General features: G+C 35.6%; 1 protein-coding gene across 1 annotated transcript in view; it reads right to left on the minus strand.

Annotated features, from left to right (window-relative positions):
• Positions 1 to 22,355, minus strand: part of LOC150084278 (succinate--CoA ligase [ADP-forming] subunit beta, mitochondrial-like) — a 103,122-nt gene that overhangs the window by 52,536 nt on the left and 28,231 nt on the right. Inside the window, exons 4-5 of the mRNA XM_090375142.1 lie at positions 19,597 to 19,759; positions 9,478 to 9,648 (exon numbers count right to left, since the gene is read on the minus strand). Of these exons, the coding sequence (XP_090231268.1) occupies positions 9,478 to 9,648; positions 19,597 to 19,759 (334 nt within the window). The remainder of the gene's footprint in view (positions 1 to 9,477; positions 9,649 to 19,596; positions 19,760 to 22,355) is intronic.

Below are 22,355 nucleotides of genomic sequence, written 5' to 3' on the forward strand. Positions count from 1 at the left end.
TAGATACATAACAGCATAATAATAAAAGAAAAGACTGAAACTTCTTAAATCAGATTTATTCAATACGGAACAATTCCCACCAGGCTATGGAAGAAAGGAAAATTGTAAAATAAAAATGGAATGAATGCTTTTGTTATTTCTATTATATTCAATTGGTCACAAACAATGAACATTTTTTGTTGTAGGTAAGGAGATGGTTGAGCTCATTCAAACTTACATACTCTTTTTCTTCTTTTTATGCAATAGCTAGCAGCATTTATAAGTTTTTTTATGTCCTTGTTAATTCAGATACTCCTTAGTGTGTCATCATCTTTCTCAGCAAAGATAGTTATTATGGCTTTAAATAGATAAAGTTTCTAACATATCCATGTTTGCTATTAAATTTGGGGGTGCAACATTAGCATTTCTTCAACACTGTCTTACAGTCTTAAGTTTTCAAGTTCAAAGAGTTCTTTGATCAGCAAGTCTTTATTATGTGATTCAAGTAAACTAACCACTTCAACATTAAATACACTAGTCTTGCAAATTTCTTGTGCATCTTTGTATATATCATAAACGAGCTCTTCAAATCAAAGATAATTTTGGATACAATCAGATCAAAGTCTTCTCCAAGACTTTGGAGAAGATTTCATATTTGATGATTCACATTTAATGTCTTGACATCCTTCCTTCCTTCCTTCTGTGCTGCTTCTTCCATTCACAAGCATTTTAGACTAATTTTTAAGAGAATATTAAAACAAAATCACTGAACCAACTAAACACAGAACAAGTAAAAATAGAATATATGGTACCTTTTACTTAATAAATCACACTCTGGTTTGGAGTGAGTGCACGCATGCAATGCAGACTTATTTTACTTTGCCTGGGGTGTTGTTATTCAGTAGTGAGCTTTTTTTAATATTTACATAAATTATTTTTAAGGTGTCATGTCATTACATACCCCTAGACCAATGAGCCACTTCATGTCATTACAGTGAGGCAATGGCACTGATAGTAATTTTCAAGTGTCATTAAAATTAAATGCTCAACAAAGCGTTGTTAAGTAAGGTATAATAGTAGCTGTGGGAAAAAGTGCATCTTTCATCTCCCACATTAAAATACACTACTATGAAAATTACAGATCCATTAACAGTACCATCCATTTTCAACTTTGTCATTTTACATTATAATGAAATATTCACTATTCTATACATATAAATGCACACCTTTGACTTTCAGAAAGCAGGACATTTTATAATTTTTAATGTTTCTATCAGAAAAAAAAAAAAAAAAAAAAAAAACCAGATGGGCAGCAGATTAATTGAATCAGAAGTAAGGAAGTAGGAGATTATTGGGAAAAGAAGGAAAGTAGGAGTTTACTGAATAAAAATGGAAGAAAACAGGAGATCTTTTTAAATCCAGATTTTGGACATACAGGTCCAAAATCTGGACCTACAAATTCAGTTGACCTTTGAATTTCTCCAAACTATCAGTCATGTAGGTAACTACCCATGTAGGTAACTTATTCCAGTAATTTATAACTTGCTGACTAAAATAAAACTTCTTGCAATCCAGTCTAAACACCCCCCCCATAACTTGAAATTATGGCCCCTTGTTCTAGAATCATTCATAACCATGAAAATTTCGTCCTTATTCATTTTTTTATGCCTCTCAGAGCCTTAAACACCTCAATAAAGTATCTTCTAAGGTGCCTAGTTTCCAAGCTCTGCAACCCACATATTTTAAGTCTTTCCTCATATGGACGGCCTTTTGCCGATCTCATGAGATGAGTTACCGGTCTTTGAATCCTTTCAAGAATGGACCAATCAAAAGTGGAACATTTTTTGAAATCGTCAATACCTCTTCTTTCCCTCTCTGTGCATCACAAACAATGCATGATTTTTTTTTTCTCTTGCAGAACCATATTTTTTTGCTTTTTCACTATTAGGAAGCATTAAGCAAGCTAAAGCAGATTATGAGAAGTCTCTGAAAAAGGATGACAGAAAAGCAATAAAGACTTCTATGCTTATATTAAGAAGGAAGTGATTAAATCACATTGGATCACTTGATGTCAATGGGTTAACTGTTGATGACCCTGCTCAGTTTGCTGACAAATTGAATAGGTATTTTGCATCTATATTCACACATGGGGAATCCTTTAGGGGAGGGGATGCCAAAAGTTTATCAAACTCTAATGGGGAGCTAAATGACTTTGTGATAACTGAAAGGAAAGTAGAAGAGGAATTGCCGAAGCTGAACACAAAAAAGGCACTTTGGGTGGATGGGATCTATCCACTCATATTAAGAGAGACAGCAGAGGAAGTAAGCAAACCTTTAGCCATATTTGAGAGCATTCTTGGATTCAGCGGGGGTTCCTATGGACTGGAGATATAAGAATGTATCTCAAATTCATAAGGGGGGGGGATCAAAAAGTGACATGAGCAATTACAGACCTTTTAGCTTAACGTCCGTTCCAGGGAAAATAATGGAGTCATTGGTTAAAGAAGTAATGCAGGACCATCTGGACAGGAATGCAATTATACTGCAGTCACAGCATGGATTTGTTAAGGGGTGTTCTTGTCTAACCAATCTGATAGGTTACTATGATGCAGTGATGAAGGAACTGGATGTAGAAAATAATTTTGATTTCATATACTTAGATTTCAGGAAAGCTTTTTATAGGGTTGCACATAAAAGACTGCTTTATAAACTGGAGCAACGTGGCATTAAGGGAAAGTTATTGTTATGGATAAAGGATGGTTAAGTGGAAGAAGACAGAGAGTGGTTATCAATGAGCACTGCTCCTCGTGGACTAACCCTGGGGAGTTCCACAGGGTTCAGTGCTGGGCCAATTGTTGTTTTCAATATTCATTAATGATACTGATGAAGGTATATCAGGCTTAATGTCAAAGTTTGTAAATGATATCAAGGTTGGTAGGGTGAGCTATTGCAATAAGATCTAGGAAAGTTGAGTTAATGGGCTGAGAAATGGCAGTTGAAGTTTAACACAGACAAATGCAAGGTACTGCATATGAACAGCCGTAATCCCAGAGTAACTTATCAAATGTATGGTACTACACCCAGGGTAGTGGAAAATAAAAAAATACCTGGGGATAATTATGCAGTCAGATATGAAATTCACTGACCAGTGCAGACATGCTGCCAGAACAGCTCATGAGGTTTTGTCAATGACAAACAGAAACTTTGCTAACAGGGATAAGTGATTATTCCTTTGTACAAGGCCATGGTTAGGCCATCTTGAATATTGTATGCAGGTCTGGAGGAATCACTTTAGGAAGAATGTAGATCTGCTGGAATGGATTAAGAGAAAGGTGACCAGATTAATGAAGGGAACAAAAGGGCACTCTGACCTAGAAAGGCCTCAGTTCTGCAAATTGCAACTTCTGGAAACTAAGCAGGGTGATCTGATTGAGGTGTTTAAGGCCTTGAATGGATTGAGTAAGCCAAATGTCAATGGCAGTCTTCCTCTTGCTGAGACTACACACGAGGGGGCATAAATTGAAGTTGAGCAAGGATGGTTGCAGGATAGAGGTGTAGAAGTTTGGTTTCAGCCAGAGGCTGGTTGATTGCTGGAACAGACTTCCATTTGTTGATGTGGAGGTGATGGTCTGGATGGGAAAAGTGTGTAGTTTTTTTTTTTGGCTGATGTTATATAAGCTTGCTTTCTAGCATCATTTGCCATCACTACTACTACTACTACATTTTTGAATAACATGCCTGCATGATTAGCATAGCTCAGAGAAAGATTGTTCTTTATAAATTATGTGAATAACCATCCAGTACATTACTTTATCATCTTCACTTTGAAATTCTACATCTATTTTTGCATTTTTTTCTAGTCACTACACATTATTCTTAAGCTTATTTGTTTTAAAATGGCTAATTACATTGTATTTTCTACCACTTGAAAATGAAAAAATCACAGCTTCATATAGTGCAGAAAACACTGTATGTAGATGTGTTACCCTTTACTGAGTTTTAAATATGTGGAAAAAACATGAGTATATGTCTTCTTAAACACTCTGTCACATTTCTTTGGCATCTTACTGAAAAACACTGTTAAACCAAATTTAGCTTTGCCCTATACATATAAAAATTTTTTAAAATAAGAGGAGTTTATCTCAATATAGTACATAGAACACTTCCGTATGATACCCTCCAGAAATTAAAACAAAAAAATCGAAAAACTTACATTACAGTAAAAAATAATTAAAAACCAATTTAATACAATTAAAATCAATTTAACACAATTAAAAATCAATTTAACGCAATATGAAAATTAAATAAAGAATTTAACAAAAATGTTCAAAACGATTTTCCTTCCTGAAGCTGACAACACTTTTCAACCGTATGTCGTGATCACAGGAATGAAAATGAGAATTTTCATTTTCATTCGTCGTAGTATAAAAAACCGAACAGCTTTGTATACTAGAGCAGCGGTAATCTGCATTTGGTCATGTAAGTTAGCAGTTCAAGGTGAGTGAAGGGTGCAGAACCTTGTATGTGCTCAATGGCAGGTCACCATGTAACAGTTGACATTGAAATACAGCATGGGTAATGTACACTCAGATGTATGGGGTTCCACAGAAAACAAACCAAGAGACACCCTCCCTTCTACTGATTAATGTTGACGGTGAATGCTATGGTGTCAACAACACACTGGTTGAACACTAGAAGACTGGAAATGAATGTGCTGGTCAGATGGGTCCAAATCCTGGTGCAACACTGATGGATGACTTCGTGTGTGGCACAAGCAACATGAGTCCATGGACCCATCCTGCACAGTGCCCACTACTATCCAGGAGGGTGGTGGTTGCTTAATATGGGGCATGTTTTGCTGGCAAGAACTAGGACACCCTGGTGTGTATGGACCAACATTTCACTGGTGAGATCTACCAGCAGCTCTTAGGACAGCACATGCACCCTGCCATGTTGAATTTTGTCCTGGATAGAAATAGGATTTCCCAAGTTGATAATGTGCCATGTCACCAGGCCTGCACTGTACACAAGTGGTTTGAGGGATACAGTGAAGATATCGCCCAACTTGATTGGGCTCCAAATTTGCCTAATCTCAACTGAATTGAACAAGTGCGGGATGTTTTGGAATGAGAAGTGAGGTGTATGAACATGCAATCGTCGTCTATTCCAATTATGTGGAAAGCCTTGAAGGCAGCATGACTGCAGATCCCTACAGATGTCTTCAGACCTGTAGTGGAGTCGATGCCTAGACGAACAGTGGCTGTTATCTGTGTGAATGGTGGCCCAACATGGTATTAGGTTAGTGGTCATAATTTAGCGATCATTGAGTGTAAATGATAAAATCCATATAAGAATTTATCATTTCAATTCTAAAAATTCTGTGTTCTGTGTTATCAACATTTGTAAAATATTTCTGCTGACTATTTATTATAGATGACATTATTTGTGAAGTAAACTTTAATTGCTGAGTGCATAACAGTCATAGGATTAGAGCCATTTGATATTTGCCATTATAGCTAATATCAAACTTGTTAAAACATTGTCAACAACATTGATGAATATCAGAAACTGAATCCTGGTGACTATACAGATTCAAAAAAAAAAAAAAAAAAAAGTAAAGTGCAGCCATTATCAACCCACTGCAGGATGGAAGCCTCCTGAACATTTCATGTTGAGGGAAATGGACCATAATCTGCCACGCTGGTCCAGTGCGGGTTGGCAGATCGACCGTATTCAGCAGTCAGTGGCTTGAACCCCGGTCTACTCAAAGAGCGTGTGCTACTGCACTCCTGCTCCTGCCCACTCGGCTACGGAGGCCGTTACTGATTCAAACAAAGCAATAACTCTTTATAACCAACCATGGCCTTCTACCATTTAACATTTTATTTACTTGCAGTGGTGCCTCACCAAAAACAGTTGCAATTTATACGAAAGGCATTCACATGCAACTGTATCAAAAGCTTTACTGCAGACTATAATTAAACACACACACACACACACACACACACACACACACACACACACACACACACACACACACACACACACACACACACACACACACACACACACACACACACACACACACAATTTGTTAAAATTATTCTTTGGATCCAGTTCTTTTGTGACAACCTCATAACAGCTTACAAAATTAGTTAGACATAATTTTCTTTTAACAAACCCACAATATTTCTCATAATTTCATTCTGCTTAAATGCTCTTGCAATATGTCCTTAATCATGAACTTCATAATTTTCCCTCCTGCAGAAGTTAAGCTTACAAGTCCAGTTACATGCCAATTATGGAATTACACACACACAATTTGTTAAAATTATTCTTTGGATCCAGTTCTTTTGTGACAACCTCATAACAGCTTACAAAATTAGTTACACATAATTTTCTTTTAACAAACCCACAATAATTCTCAAAATTTCATTCTGCTTAAATGCTCTTGCAATATGTCCTTAATCATGAACTCCATAATTTTCCCTCCTGCAGAAGTTAAGCTTACAAGTCCAGTTACATGCCAATTATGGAATTACCAGATGCAATGAAATAATCAGTACTCTTACAACTTGCAGTTATATTCAAGGCCTGGAATTATTGATTTCAACCTTGGGATAACTTTTTTTAAATTTGAGACAACTGGAAATATGTTAAAAAGTTAAAATCCTCCATTACAGTAAACCAAAATGTCTTCTAATGGGGGATTTTAACTTTCCAAATATTGACTGGAACTTGTGGATTGGTCACTTGCATGGTAGCATGTGGATTTATTAGAGGATTGTTTTCTACAGCAATATGTTCGAGGGGCAACCACAAGGGTAATAATACTTTTGATCTCATTATCAGCAGTGATGACTCATGCATTAGGAATTTGCAGATAAAGGAACTACTAGGTGACAGTGATCACAGTCTACTGATGTGGGATTTACTTAAAGATGTAACTACCATCAAGGATACAGGGAATGGTTTTTGTTTTTGTAAAGATGACTACAGTGGTCTCAGGCAGTTTTTAAATTCTATACAGTAGAAACTGATGATGTCAAACACAGTGAATTCTAAATGGGAAGCCTTCAAGGAATTAATCTTGGAAGCTACTAGGCTTTTCATACCAACAAAGAAATACTGTTCAAGATTTAGACATAAATGGATGTCAGATGAACTCGTGGCAGAGAAGAAAAATGCATGGGATGCATATAAATTATCAGGTGACACAGAAGTCTATGGCCGATATAAGCTAGTCTGTAATCAAGTCACAAAGGAGGTTAGGCAAGCGAAGGCTGATTACAAGAAATCCTTGGCAAAGGATGCAAAGAAAAACAACAAAGACTTCTTTACTTATGTAAACTCTAGAAGGAAGGGGATGAATCAGATTGGTCCACTTGATGTTGGCGGTTCAACTTTTGATGATCCTGCTCAGATAGCAGATAAACTGAATGAGTATTTTGCATCTATATTCACACATGAGGAAGTCTGTAAGCAAGTGGAGGACAGAAGTTTACTAAACTCTAACAGGGAGCTAAATGATTTTGTGATAATGGAAGGCAAAGTGGAGGAGAAATTGTTGAAGTTAAACATAAAAAAGGCACCTGGGGCAGATGGAATCTATCCAGTTATAATCAAGGAGGCAGCAAGGGAAGTAAGCAAACCCTTAACCATAATAACGAGAGCATCCTTCAGTCAGGGGAGATCCCCCATGGACTGGAGATGTGCAAATGTATCCTCAATTTACAAAGGGGTTTCAAAAGGTGGCACAAGTAACTATAGACCTGTTAGTTTAACTTGTGTTCCGGGGAAAATAATGGAGTCATTGGTTAAAGAAGCATTGCAGGATCATCTAGACAAGACTGCAGTAATAGTTAAGACCCGGCATGGGTCTGTTATAGGGAGGTCCTGTCTGACCAATTTGATTGAATACTATGATGTGGTCATAAAGGAACTGGATGCAAAATATAATTCTGATATCATATACTTGGATTTCAGGAAAGCTTTTGATACTGTTGCACATGGAAGACTACTGTACAAATTGGAGCGGTACGGCATTAAGGGCAAGTTACTGCAATGGATAAAGGGATGGTTCGGTGGGAGATGGCAGAGAGTGGTAATAAAGGACACTGATCTACGTGGAATAATGTTATTAGCGGAGTCCCCCAGGGTTCGGTGCTGGGCCCATTGTTGTTTGGTGTATTTATCAATAATATCAATGGAGGTATATCAGGCTTAATGTCCAAGTTTGCAGATGATACAAAGGTTGGCAGGGTTATTAATGACAGTAAAGACAGTATGCTACTGCAACAGGATCTAGAAAAGTTAGGCAGATGGGCTGAGAAGTGGTAACTGAAGTTTAACATTGACAAATGCAAAGTACTCCATATAGGTACAAGTAACCCAAGAGAAATGTACCGTGTGGTACTACACTCAGGGAGGTGGAAAATGAAAAAGACCTGGGGGTAATTGTGCAGTCAGATATGAAGTTCTCTGAGCAGTGCAGATTGGCTGCCAGAGCAGGTCATAGAGTTTAGTCAATGATATATAGGAATTTTGCTAGCCGAGACAAGAAGGTGATCATCCCTTTGTATAAGGCAATGGTCAGGCCACAACTTGAGTACTGTATACAGGTCTGGAGTCTTCATTTTAGGAAGGATGTAAAGTTGCTAGAACGAGTACAGAGAAGGGTAACAAGAACAAAGGGGCGTGCTTACGAAGAAAGGCTTAAGTTCTGCAAGTTGCAGCATCTGGAGACTAGGCACCTGCAAGGTGATCTGATCGAGGTGTCTAAGGCCATGAATTGTTTGAGCAGGCTCAATGCTGACGGGATACTTCCGCTTGCTCAGATTGAAATTGAGGAAAGACAGTTGTAGAATAGATGTGCTGAAATGTGAAGGTTTTTTTTTTTTTTTTTTTTTTGGCTGATGCTGTATAAGCTTGCTTTGTTGCATCATACACCTCAACTAATGCTATAGTCAAGATTTGGCTCTAAGCAATTCTCCCTCCACCACAAATTTAGAGGACAAGATAATTTTTTTTTATCTGCAAGTATGTTTTTTTTTTTTATTTGTCTAGTCTTTCAAAAATTATGCAACAAGTGACATTACTTTTCAGCCCACCCTCAAACATTTTAAACCAGTAACTTTATTATTATTAATTTTACCTAACATTAAGAGAAAGTTTTAAATTATGTTCTTATTTTACTTTTTAAAACATGATCTCTCAGTCTCATTATAAATGTGTGTGTTGAGCTTATTAACTGTAGGTTAGAAAAATAATTTTTACTTGTTTGAGTTGTTATTCCATAAAATAAGAAAGAACCTGTATATAAATTGTGAAGGGTAGAAATGCAATCTTTATGTGTGGATGTCAGAGAATGAGAATGAATACTCATTAAATCCATTCAGAAGTTTATACAGATATAAAATTTGACTTATTTTTTAAATACAACCTAGAGTTTCACAAACCAGCAGATTTTAATAAGCATCATAATATTTTTATACTTACTTGGTTAAGGTTCTTTTGCTTAAAACCAAGTTTTTGGGCAACCCTTATAGCCTGCTCTTCCTGTATACCAGCAAAAATATCAATGGGTTCTTTTATTATTGCATCAGGATTCTCTTTGGCAACTTCTTCAATATTAACTCCCCCTTGTGCACTGGCAATAATGATTGGTCCCTGTTAATGTAACATGAATTGAAACTATATATTTGATATTATTTGAAAATAAAAATACTCTTATGCTAAAATATGAAAAGAGCAGACAGATGCATTCTCATTTCAGTCTACTTGATATATTGAAACTAATATACATTCAGTGATCACTGAATGTATATTAGTCATTCCCTCCACATGTAATGATGGTGAATGAACCATTCCAATATAATAAAAGATAAGCTGAACAGTCACTACCAGCAGTATTCACATTAATGTGAGTAGCATTAGTAATTGTATGAGCACAGAAAAACATTGGGATTTGTGTTATGTGTTTTGGTGGTGAAGGGGAGGCACCTATTTCACTAGAAATTTCTCTCTCTCTCTCCCTCCCCCCCTACTCTCTCTCACCCAAAAATAATCGTAATAAAATACGTAAGTATTTTATTATGATTATTTATTGTGTTTGGTAATCTTTTGGTTACAAATGTGTGTTCAATCTTGGGTGGTCGGTACCTAACCCTATTTTTCCCATAGGGCCTGTTGTTTATATTGCACGAGGGTTTCTAGGAACACAACTATCGTGCTATACGAGGAGTGACTGTACTCTTCACTTCATTAGTTTTAGCATAACAACAAATGTATAAGTTGATATTCCAAACTAAACCCATATCACAGACAAATGCGACTGTGTAAGTGCTAGGAATGTCATGACTGAATAGTTGGCTGCAAAAGGTGTAATGTCTGGCAAATCATGTTTTGTTTTGTGCCACACCAATGGTAGGTGCTATGCTGTATGTTCTAAAAACAAAGTGAAGAAATGGTTCCTCAAAAGGACCCCATGTATCTCGATGTACCTGAGGTCCTTTTGAAAGGGGGGGAGGTATACAGAAATGTATTATTAATTATTAATGCTCTTATTTTTTAATTAAGTTAGAGAATTTAGAGAGAAAAGTCAGAACTTTTCTGTTGCTATGTATTTCCAGGTGGTTCCAGTTTATTCTCATTCTCATTTAGACCTTTGGAACCCAAAAGTTGGCCCATTGATGGAATTCAGAAATAGTGCTTTTAATTTAGATATCTGGATCAATCACAAAGTTTATACTAATTTATTCATATCCTTTTCCCTTATCCATTAAAAGATTATTCATATAGTAAAGTTGTGTATAATGTTTTTATAAATCGAAAGTCTTCCACAAGGTATTAACAGGTATGTGAAAAAAAAAAAAGATTAAATGAAACTGACTTAGCTTATTCTTATTTCTTATACACACACTGGCCAAAAAATTAGAAACATTTTGCACTTAGCATCAACAGATAATTAAATATATGGTATGCAAATATAAGTTGTCACATGATCAGAAGTTCCCTTGGTATCAGATAAATACTGTACACTTTCCTGAAGCTTCTAAGTTGATCCAGTCATGGAAGAGACAGGTGTTCTTTTCGATTTAAAAGGTGTTATTTCTGGAGTATGTTTAGCAGGAGTCACAATTAAGAAAACAAAGGAAATCAAGGGAAAGAAAACTCATGTGTCAAAAGCAAACATCGCAAATGGAAGCAGAATGTAGCTCTAAAAGTAAGAGATGCAGCAGAAAGTCACTACTCTAAGAACGAGACTGCAGGAACTTAAAAGTGCAAATGACTGAAAAATTCAATTTAGACAAAGAAAGACCCAACTGCAATAAGTAGCGGGAGTTGAAGATTCTTTAATTTGGTAGTTGCATACCTATACAAAAGACACTTCTTTCTGTAGAAAAATTAAAGATTTGACTGGAGCAGTGCTGCCAACACCAAGATTGGACTGTGAAACAGTGGGGGAAAAAAAGATCACGCTGTGTGATGAGTCTCAATTTACACCTTTTTGCACCAATGTGTGCGAGTGAAATTATGCCATAAGCATAAGTTTTTTTTTTTTTTTTTAACTGTCCTGTGGTTTAATTTAATGCCATTTAGGGGAAATATTTAGCACATCCAGCACAGTTAAATTTCACACCTACCAATTTTCAAAATCTGAAAACAGAACACTTATCAAGATAAAACTGGGCAATTGACTCCCAGTCAGAATGTTATAGAATATAGTTGCAGAACTATTTTAAACAGCATTTCCAGACTTTTCTTCCAAATTAATGATAGTTAATTTGGAAGTAAAATTAAATAATTGATATGAATAAATAACAAGATATAGAATACTTGAATGTACAATACTTGAGAATTGAGAAAGAAATTAGTCTGGAAAGGAACTACGAATCACATATGATGAAATACAAATTTCTCACAACATAATGTCACCAATATTGCCTTAGAATACTATGTAGTCATTTAAAATTGTATATGCAAATTAGAACAATTTAGAGTAAGGAAGTTTCACATGGCTCAGTGTAATTACATCCATTACTTAAAATATCATATAAAAATTAGGTATGATGTATTTTAATTAGAATTCCACTAGTTGGTAAAACTGCTTTGAATCAAGTCACGATTGTTCAATTGAAGCTAAAGTTCAATTGAAGCTATGTACCTGAATCTGATCTAGATAGAGGCGCCTCCATAGCCAGGTGGGAAGGAGCAGCAGTGCGTAGCACACGCTTCTTGATTAGACCAGTGTTTGAGCCCATCACCACCAAAAACGGAGGATGTGGAAAGGTCAGGGAATGACTACCGCATATCTCGGAGCAATATGGCTTAGTTGCTAATGCTCCTAAAAACCAAATAACAAGCAACAACAAGCTGATCTAGACAATCTCATGATGATTTAAGAACCACTTATAAGCAACATCCTGATCCTGAAATAAAAGTGTCAATTTTGAGGGGGGAAGGGCTTATAAACTATATTTGGGCAAATAGGGTATCTATTACAGCTGTATCATTAGAAACTTTCATATATATTCAAAATCTCAGACTTTTAACTGAAATATTTTTCAGGAGTAAGACTGCTAGCAACCCTGAATGATAACTTTGGCACTCAGACATAATATGTTACATAATTGTCTTAATATGGCTATACAAAAATAACCCAACTTGACTAAACAATTATAATTCATCTGACTTCATTCTACAAATGCACACCAAGATTACCTCAAAATTAACCATGTGCTCCAAACTCTGTACATAGTCTTTTTACAACTCCCAGTCAAAGTCAGAGTGCACACTAAATATGGCAATATAACAGTTTTACATGTATTAAAAAAAACTTTGCACTTATCAAGTAGTGAAACAAAATCGGAGTCATAGATAAAGTGGAACAGTGAACCACAAGATGAGTGGGAGGGAAGGAATGAATATAGACCTGAATACAGTGGAACAAGAAGACTAAATGACAGATGTTAAGAAGAAGGAGGTATTAGTAATAGCCATATAGTGAAAGAAATTTGCAGGCTTTTGCAGCATTGGAAAAAAAATAATAATAATAATAACATCAAACAAAATAATAATCAATAATGACAAAAAGAATAAAATAACAATAATAAATAAATAAAAATATAAGGGCAGATATAAAAAAATAAAAGATTATAGATAAGAAAATACAAATTATTTGCATCCCTCCCTATGTAGGTAACTATCCAGTTGACCTTTGAATTTCTTCAAACTGTTAGCCTCCACTACCTGCAGGGATAACTTGTTGCAGTAATCGCAACTTGCTAACTATAAGAAAACTTCCAACAATTCAGTCTAAACCTCTTCTCTCATTATTTTATTACATAAATGAGAGTTTACATATGATCAATTTTTCCTATGTTCTTTTAATATTTTAGAAAAAAACAAGGAGTTACCTTTTATTCAGTCAGTAGGATTTCTTCTTTACCAAATCTCCTAATGCAAATAAATTACGAAATGATACATTGAAACAAAATTACATAATTTAAAAACTCATTATGTGTTCCTCACTATTGACACCCAGACAGTCCAACACCCCAGGATCACAGTGGTGAACCCCAACCCGATCCCAGAAATATCAAACCCCCCATGCAATCTCTAGTGAAGAAAGACATTTTATCATAAACGCAAATTTAGAATAAGAATAAAATTAAATTACTATTAAAATGAGATAAAAGTACAATACTATTAAAATGAGATAAAAGTACAATACTATTAAAATGAGATAAAAGTACAATACTATTAAAATGAGATAAAAGAACGATAAAACAATGAAATTAAAAAATTCCTCCCTGTAATATAAATAAAATACTATTAAAATGCGATAAAAGTACAATAAAATAATGAAATTAAAGAATTCCTCCCTTAAGCAGACTAAAACTTTCTGATGTGTCATGTTCACAAGGTTGAATGAAACTAACAAAACGTGTGTACGGAATCTTATAAATAGGAGATTAGTCTTTGGAATGCATGTGTTTGAATGACCACGAATCAGATATGAGAAAAGGACGACGAATGTTAATAGAGTTTCTTTGTATTTTCATTTCTAAAAGTTTCAGCAATCAATAAGTTTTGGCAATCAATTTCGGCAATCTTAATATAATTATGTTGAATATTTAAAATTTTGGTCATTAAACAGGAATGTGTGGTTTTCATTTATCGCATGGAATGCTAGTTCCGATGCATTCGCACATGATGCACGGACTGATGCTTCATGTTGCTTAACCCTCAAGTTTAAAATACATCAGGTAGATCCAAGGTAAGAAGAATCACAATCCTTACAAGAAATGTGGTAGATGAGGTCACATGTTTTTTCGGAAGTCGATAGCACTGTGTGATTTTTGAGTGTTGCATATAACTTACAGACCAGTTTTGCTACTATTTGCATTTCCATACCTCTAAAAAGGTTGTAAATTTGTCTATACCAGCATGCAACATATATGGCATTGAAATAAAATATTTTTTATTAATCCTGTCATTATGTTTGTTATTGATTATTTTGTCTTTAGTTTCTAATTTAATGCTATTGATAGAGGTAATCAGGGTATCTTCTATTTAGGAACCTATTTGTCAGTTCTTCTATTTCTACCTGTAGGGAAAGTTGTGTGGAAGAGTATTTGAATGCATTTAAGAACTGGTTTAGCACGATAGACCATTTATATGAGTATTCGTGGGCTTATGATAAATACTAAACTTAATATTTTCGCCTTCCCTCTTAAGTGTAAAGTTTTAAAAAATTATGGACTTTGTTTCTTCTTGTTCTTTCTCCAGTGTAAATTTTAATCTAATGTGCATATTATTAAAAGTTTGCAAAACTTCATTTATAGTGTCATAATCCGTTATAATGAGAATGTCATTGAGGTATCTTCCATAAAATGTGATTTTTGGTGAAAACTGTGTTACATGTATATTTTCTAACCTATCTAAATACAACTCTGATATTAAGCCGCTCAAGTTTAAATCCACAGGCAAACCGAAAATCTGTCTATAATTCTTACTTTCAAATAAAATAAAATTAGCTTCAACCAATAACTTAATCAGCTCAAATTAAGCAACTAAAAGCTAGAACAAATAATGTACCTATTCTCTTTGGACAAGTAAAACTACACAAACCCGGGCACCCTATTCGGCCTATAGTATCATACAAAAATAATTCTGCTTTTTCAGCCTTGGCGACACATTTATATTGGATTATAAAATCTTTCCAGCAGGTATTAAAATATAGTATAAAGAATTATGATACCTTATATACAAATTTAAAAGACTATAAAATTGGGGGAGGAGTTAAATTATTTTCCCTTGATGTAGTTTAATTATACAATAATGTTAATGTAATATATGCGCTGGATGATATTTGGGATTTATTAAACAATAACACTATTAGCATTAACAGTACGAAGTTGCCCAAAAAAGAAATATTTGAGCTAATTAAGTTACTGGTTGAAGCTAATTATATTTTACATGCAAGTAAGATTTATAGACAGATTTTCGGTTTGCCTATGGGTTAAACTTGGACGGCCTAATATCGGAGTTGTATTTAGATAGATTAGAAAATATACAAGTAACACAGTTTTCACCAAAAATCACATTTTATGGAAGATACCTCGACGACATCCTCATTATAACAGATTATGACACTATAAACGAAGTTTTGCAAACTTTTAATAATGTGCACATTCCTAACCAAATAACAATAGAGTGAAGCTATTGTTATTTGGTTTTTAGGAGCATTAGCAACTAAGGCCATATTGCTCCAGGAATATGCGGTGGTTATTCACTGAACTTTCCGCATCCTCCGTATTAGAGTGAAGCGTTGTGCAAGGATTGCCACAATTTATCAATTGTGTTAGAGCGAAACCGTGCTGTAGAAGTACCATGTTATATGGGCATTGTGCCTGTAAATTATTCAGTTTTAATTAGTCAACAGTTGTGCTTTAAAATAAACCTAAGATTCAGTAAGGGGATGGGGAAATCTTCAGAATTTTTATTTTTCTCTAAATTTAAATGACATATGACCATGTCCATAACTTTAATTTTTAATTTACATATTCTGGCATTTTTTGTTTATCAGGTTTTCTATTTGTTTGAACTTGCACTCCATACTTTTTCTTTCAAATGGTAAATAATATTGATTATCATTATTATACATCAAATATAAAAATTCAAAATTATTTATCAAGAGAATAATTAGCTTTAGCTTTAGCATCAATCAAAAAATAAAAAAAATAAAAAAAAAAACCCTCCCATTTCATTCCTCCATTCGTTTCAAATGCCTGTCCAACTCAGCCTTAAATTTATTTAGGTTATCAACTTCCACAACAAAAGATGGAAGTCTGTACCACCGATCAAACACCCACTGGCTAAATGCAAATTTCTGCACATCTATTCTACAACTGTCTTTCTTCAATTTGAATCTATGCCCCTCAGATTCTTAATCTAAGCAAGAGGAAGAATCTCATCAGCATTCAGATTCCTCAGCCCATTCAAGGCCTTATACACCTCAATCATATCACCTCACAGGTGCCTACTCTCCAGGTGCTGCAATTTGCAGAACTTAAACCTTTCTTGGTAAGAGCACCCCCTTTGTTCCAGAGGCCTCCAGACCTGTACACAGAACTTTAGGTGTGGCCTGACCACTGCCTTGTACAACAGGATAATCACCTCCCTGTTCCTGATAGCAAATTCCTATATATCATTGATAAGACTCCATGACCTGCCCTGGCAGCCCTTCTGCACTGCTCAAAAACTTCATATCGACTGCACAATTACCACCAGTTCTTTTTCACTTTCCACTTCCCTGAGTGTAGTACCACACAGTGGGTATGTTTCTCTTGGGTTATTGCTACCCATATGCAGTACTTGGCATTTGTCAATGTTAAACTTCAGTTGCCACTTCTGAGTCCATTTCCCCACTTGTCTAGATCCAGTTGGAGTAGCATACTGTCTTTACTATCGTTAACAACTCTGCCAACCTTTGTATCATCTGCAAACTTGGACATTAATCCTGATATACCTTCACCAAGATCATTGATGAATACACAAAACAACAATGGGCCCCAGCACTGAACCCTGGGAAACTCCCCTAATAACATTTGTCCACGAAGAGCAGTGTCCATTGATTACTACTCTCTGTCGTCTTCCACTCAACCATCCCTTTATCCATTGTAGCAACTTACCCTTAATGCCATACCTCTCCAATTTGTACAGCAGTCTTCCATGTGCAACACTATCAAAAGCTCTCCTGAAATCCAAGTATATGATATCAAAATTATTTTTGACATTCAGTTCCTTTGTGACCATATCACAGTATCCAATCAAATTGGTCAGACAAGACCTCCCTATAACAAACACATGCTGTGTCTTAACTATTACTGCAGTCTTGTCTAGATGATCCTGCAATGCTTCTTTAATCAGTGACTCCATTATTTTCCCTGGAACACAAGTTAAACTAACAGGTCTATAGTTACTTGTGCCACCTTTTGAACCCCCTTTGCGAATTGGTGACACTTTTACACATCTCCAGTCCACGGGGACCTCCCCTGAGTCCAAGGAAGCTCTCGTAATTATGGCTACGGGTTTGCTTACTTCCTTTGCTGCCCCTGTAATATAACTGGATAGATTCCATCCTCCTCAGGTGCCTTCCTTATGTTTAATTTCAACAATTTCTGCTGCACTTTGTTCTCAGTTATTACAAAATCACTTAGCTCCCTGTTAGAGTTTGATAAACTTCTGGTATTTCCCTTATTGAATAACTCCTCATGTGTGAATGTAGATGTAAAATACTCATTCAGTTTATCAGCTACCTGAGCATTATCATCAACAGTCAACCCATCTATGTTAAGTGGCCCAATCTGATTCATCCCTTTCCTTCTAGAGTTTACACAAGTAAAGAACTCTTTGCTGTTTTTCTTTGCATCCTTTGCCAAAGATTTCTCATAATCTGCCTTTGCGTGCCTAACCTCCTTTGTAACTTGATTACAGACAAGCTTATGTCGTGTCACCTGATAATTGATATGCATCCCATACATTTTTCTTCTCTGCCACGAGCCTCATTTATTCATCTGACATCCATTTAGGCCTGAACCTTGAACAGTATTTCTTAGTTGGAATGAAAAGCCTAGTAACCTCCAAGATTAAGTTCCTGAAAGCTTCCCATTTAGAATACAACTTTGGTAACATCATCAGTTGATCCCACTCTACAGAATTTAAAAAATGTCTGAGACCCAGGTGGTCACCTTTACGAAAGCAAAAGTCCTTCCCTTTAGCCTCAATGGTAGTTACATCTTTAAGTAATTCCCACATCAGTACATTGTGATCACTGTCACCCAGTGGTTCCTTTATCTGCAAATTCTTAATGCATAAATAATCACTGCTGATAATCAGATCAAGAGTATTATTCCCTGTGGTTGTCTCTCGAACATGCTGCTGCTGTAGAAAACAGTCATCCAATAAACCCAAAAAAAGTCTTGCTAGTGTGCGAGTAATCAACCCACAAGTTCCAGTCACTATCCGGAAAGTTAAAATTCCCCATTATACGACATTCTGATTTACTGGCCCACTCTATTTCTCTGCACAATTGCTCATTATACTCATCGGATTCATTAGGCCTATAACAAACAAACCTACTCTCATTTTTCCTTTCCCAGTGCTTATGTCACACCAAACAGACTCAATATTGCATTGTCCACCAACATCCATTGGATGCACTTCTTTAGATTTTATGTGTTTCTTAACTAACAGCATAACTCCTCCACTCTTCCTATCTATCCTTTCTGTACACATTGTACTCCCCAAATTCCAATTCTGCACTACTTATATCTGACATCTCTGATATCCCAACAATATCTGCCTTTGATGTCTTGGCTAGCACTTCAAGCTCATCAAATTTATTAACTATATTCCTAGCATTGGTGTACATGCAAATATACACACACCTGTTTCTACTCTTAGTTACCCTAACACAGCCCATGTATTTATTTGTTCCACTATGACTCCCAGTAGTCCTGGAAATCTCCATTGCCTTGCCCAATAGAAGCAGTGCAAGAATCGCTTTTGCCTCTGCCTGCGGCCATTGTTAACTTTTTTAGTCTGTGTATCCCCCCAAGTTAGTAGTTTTCCAACCCACCTAACACTGCCTCTCTAAATTTAAATGACATATGAACATGTCCATAACTTCAATTTTTAATTTACATATTCTAGCACTTTTTGTTTATCAGGTTTTCTATTTGTTTGAACTTGCACTGCATACTTTTTCTTTCAAATGGTTTGATTTGATTTGATTTTATTGGCGCAAAACTTTCAAATGGTAAATAATATTGATTATCATTATTATATGTACATCAAATATAAAAATTCGAAATTATTTATCAAGAGAATAATTACTTTTGCTTGGGCGCCTCCATAGCCAGGTGGGCAGGAGCAGCAGTGCGTAGTGCACGCTTCTTGATTAGACTGGGGTTCGAGCCCATGACCACCAAATACAGAGGATGCGGAAAGGTCAGGGAATGACCAACGCATATCTCCAGAGCAATATGCCCTTAGTTGCTAATGCTCCTAAAAACCAAATAACAAACAAACAAACAAACTTTTGCTTACACGAAAATCTCTGTCCATCATAATAGCAAAGTAATATTCACGCCTTGAATACAGTCTTTGTGAAACCATCACTTCTTGACATATCTGTCCTTTTTCTCCTGTCTGCTTTGTTTTTAATTTGTAGCCAATCATCTGTTTGGAAATTTCGCTTGCTTCATCTGGCCTAAAAAATGGGAAAACTGTAATAATTGCAAAATAAAAAAAAAAAAAAAAAAAAATTGCAAGATATGAATATATTAATGTACAGTAAACCCTCACTAATCCAGATTAATTAGGGGAGAGGTCACCCGGATTGGATTAAGTGACAATCTAAATTAGTGAAGTAAAAGATAGCCTTAAAAGACAAAAAAACTTAGAAAACAAATAAATGGAATATTTAATGATATAAAAATAAATAAAAAAATATCACTGTAGAGCCTTATTTAAAACTATAAAAAGGCAATACATTTATCCATCGATAGAAGACTTGGAAATTTACTTGTTTTTGAACATAATAATGCAAATTTGAAGAAACTGTCAAGTTTTGTCTGAACAGACCTCTTCTGCTTTTCTTTAATTAGGATCTTCCTCACAGTTCTTAGGTGTTCATAATATCCCTGCAATTTTTGATTTGTTGAAGAGTTCACATAATCGATTACTGCATCAATGCCATTTCTTGTGGAGCTAAGAAGTTTCTTATTTGTAGATTCTTGTAGTTCATCTAGTTCATTATCTGATTCTTCTTCTTCCATAGTAGAATCCTTAATAACAACTGTAGCAATTTCTTCCTCTGTCAGAAGCTGAAATCCAGGATCTCCTTCCAGTTCAAGCCGACCTTGGATATTTTCTTACGTTATTTCAGTCTCTCCATCTGTCCTCAACACAGTCTGAAAGTACTCTGGTTCTAATCCCTTATAGTCAATATCATCATCTGTATTTTACAAGAATTTTTTCCAGCCATTCACTAAAGTTTCCTTTTTAGTGTCCATCCATGCATGAGCCCAGGTTGAAGATAGTAGACTTGATATTTTCCAGAGTTATTTTTCTCTCTTGTGTCATTACCTTCATCTATTCTATCTGCCAACACTACCGTCATCTCATCAAGGAACTTGCGCTTGTAGAGCCTCTTGCAGGCCATAATGATGCTTTGGTCCACGAGCTGTATTAAGGCAGTTGTGTTTGGCAGCAAAGCTAAGCACTTTATTTTATCATCCTTACTGGACATATTTTCAATATCTGTATGTGTAGGGGCATTGTCAAGGATTTAGAAGTGCTTTAATCTGGTAATCTGACAATTTCAACACTTCTTTTTGGTAACTCTTGACTTTGGGTATGAAGTGTTATGGAACCAATTCTTTGTAATTTCTCGTGTGAACCAAGCATTTTGCAAGTTGTAGTAGTAGTAGATAACATGCAATATGCACACAGTCTTTTAATGCCCTTGGATTCTTAGCCTTGCTGACTACAACAGACCTTATCCGATGAGTTCCATCTGCACTGGTACAAAAGTGCTGAAAACGTCTTGCTCTTTTTCCACCCTGGTGTTGACTGCTCTGTATGAGAGGCTTGTATATTTTCTGGTAGACCATGCCAAAACTGTCCCATTTCAACAGCATTACATAGTTGACAATAACAAACACCTGATTGTATTATTATTTCATTTAATTTTTTTCTAAAAGGCTCAATACCTTCAGCATCACCACCACTTAGGGCTTCACCACAAAATTTTCTATTAGTGATATTGTGCCTTTGTCTAAATTGCCACAGCCATCCTGAACTGCAAGTAAAATTGTATAACTTCAAATGCTTTGCAAACTTTTCTGCTGCTGCCTTTAGCTCAACGTCACGAACGACAATGCCACTTAATTATTGTTGTGAATACCACTTAAATACAGCTTCTTCCGGTAACACTTCTTTTGGTTTTTTTTAATGTCTATCTATTTGATACACTGCTTTTATCACTCCCTACATCGAATTTTAAAGCGCATTTGCATACGAGTTAAGCAACTAAGGCCATATTGCTCCGGGGATATGCGGTGGTCATTACCTGACCTTTCCGCATCCTCCATATTTGGTGGCTCACGGGCTCGAACCCCGGTCTAATCAAGAAGTGTGTGCTACGCACTACTGCTCCTGCCCACCTGGCTACGGAGGCGCCAACTCGAATTTTAAAGCAAATGCCTTTATAGATCCTTTTTGTTTTTTAATATCTAACACAGTATGTTGGTGAATACTAATTCTTTAGCAATTTTTTTTCCAGGAACACCATTTTCAAGTTGTTCTATCACTTTGAGCGTGTTAACGATAGTTAAAGTAATGTGTTTTCTTTTTATTCCACTTTTCAATTCTTTAGAACCCATAATTACATATATAAAAAATGTTAACTTACATATATATATATATGTATAAAGAAGTATGCGAATGATGTGATATAAGCATTAACATCCATCCGACTCAGAATCAACAACGATAGAGAACAACAAGCAAAATAATGTAATGTATGTTCCATCTCTTTCTGTCCAGTCAATCAGTGCACAGTCGGAGTGACTCATCTGCCTTCCTAAATCCCTTGTCTCTCTCAAAGTACTCAACTGTGAACAGAATGTTTCATGTTTTGATCCGGATTAACTGTAACTGGATTAGCGAGGGTTTACAAGGGTATATAAAACCATCCTTTTAATATTATGCATGCAAGAGGATAGTTTACTATATCATTACAGGATGCAAGTTCAAGTAAGTTAAGAACATACAGTCTGATGCATATATTCAGACTTGTTTAG

Source organism: Mastigoproctus giganteus, chromosome 6 (assembly GCF_048544385.1).
Source record: "Mastigoproctus giganteus isolate SK-2022 chromosome 6, ASM4854438v1, whole genome shotgun sequence".
Lineage (NCBI taxonomy): Eukaryota > Metazoa > Arthropoda > Arachnida > Uropygi > Thelyphonidae > Mastigoproctus > Mastigoproctus giganteus.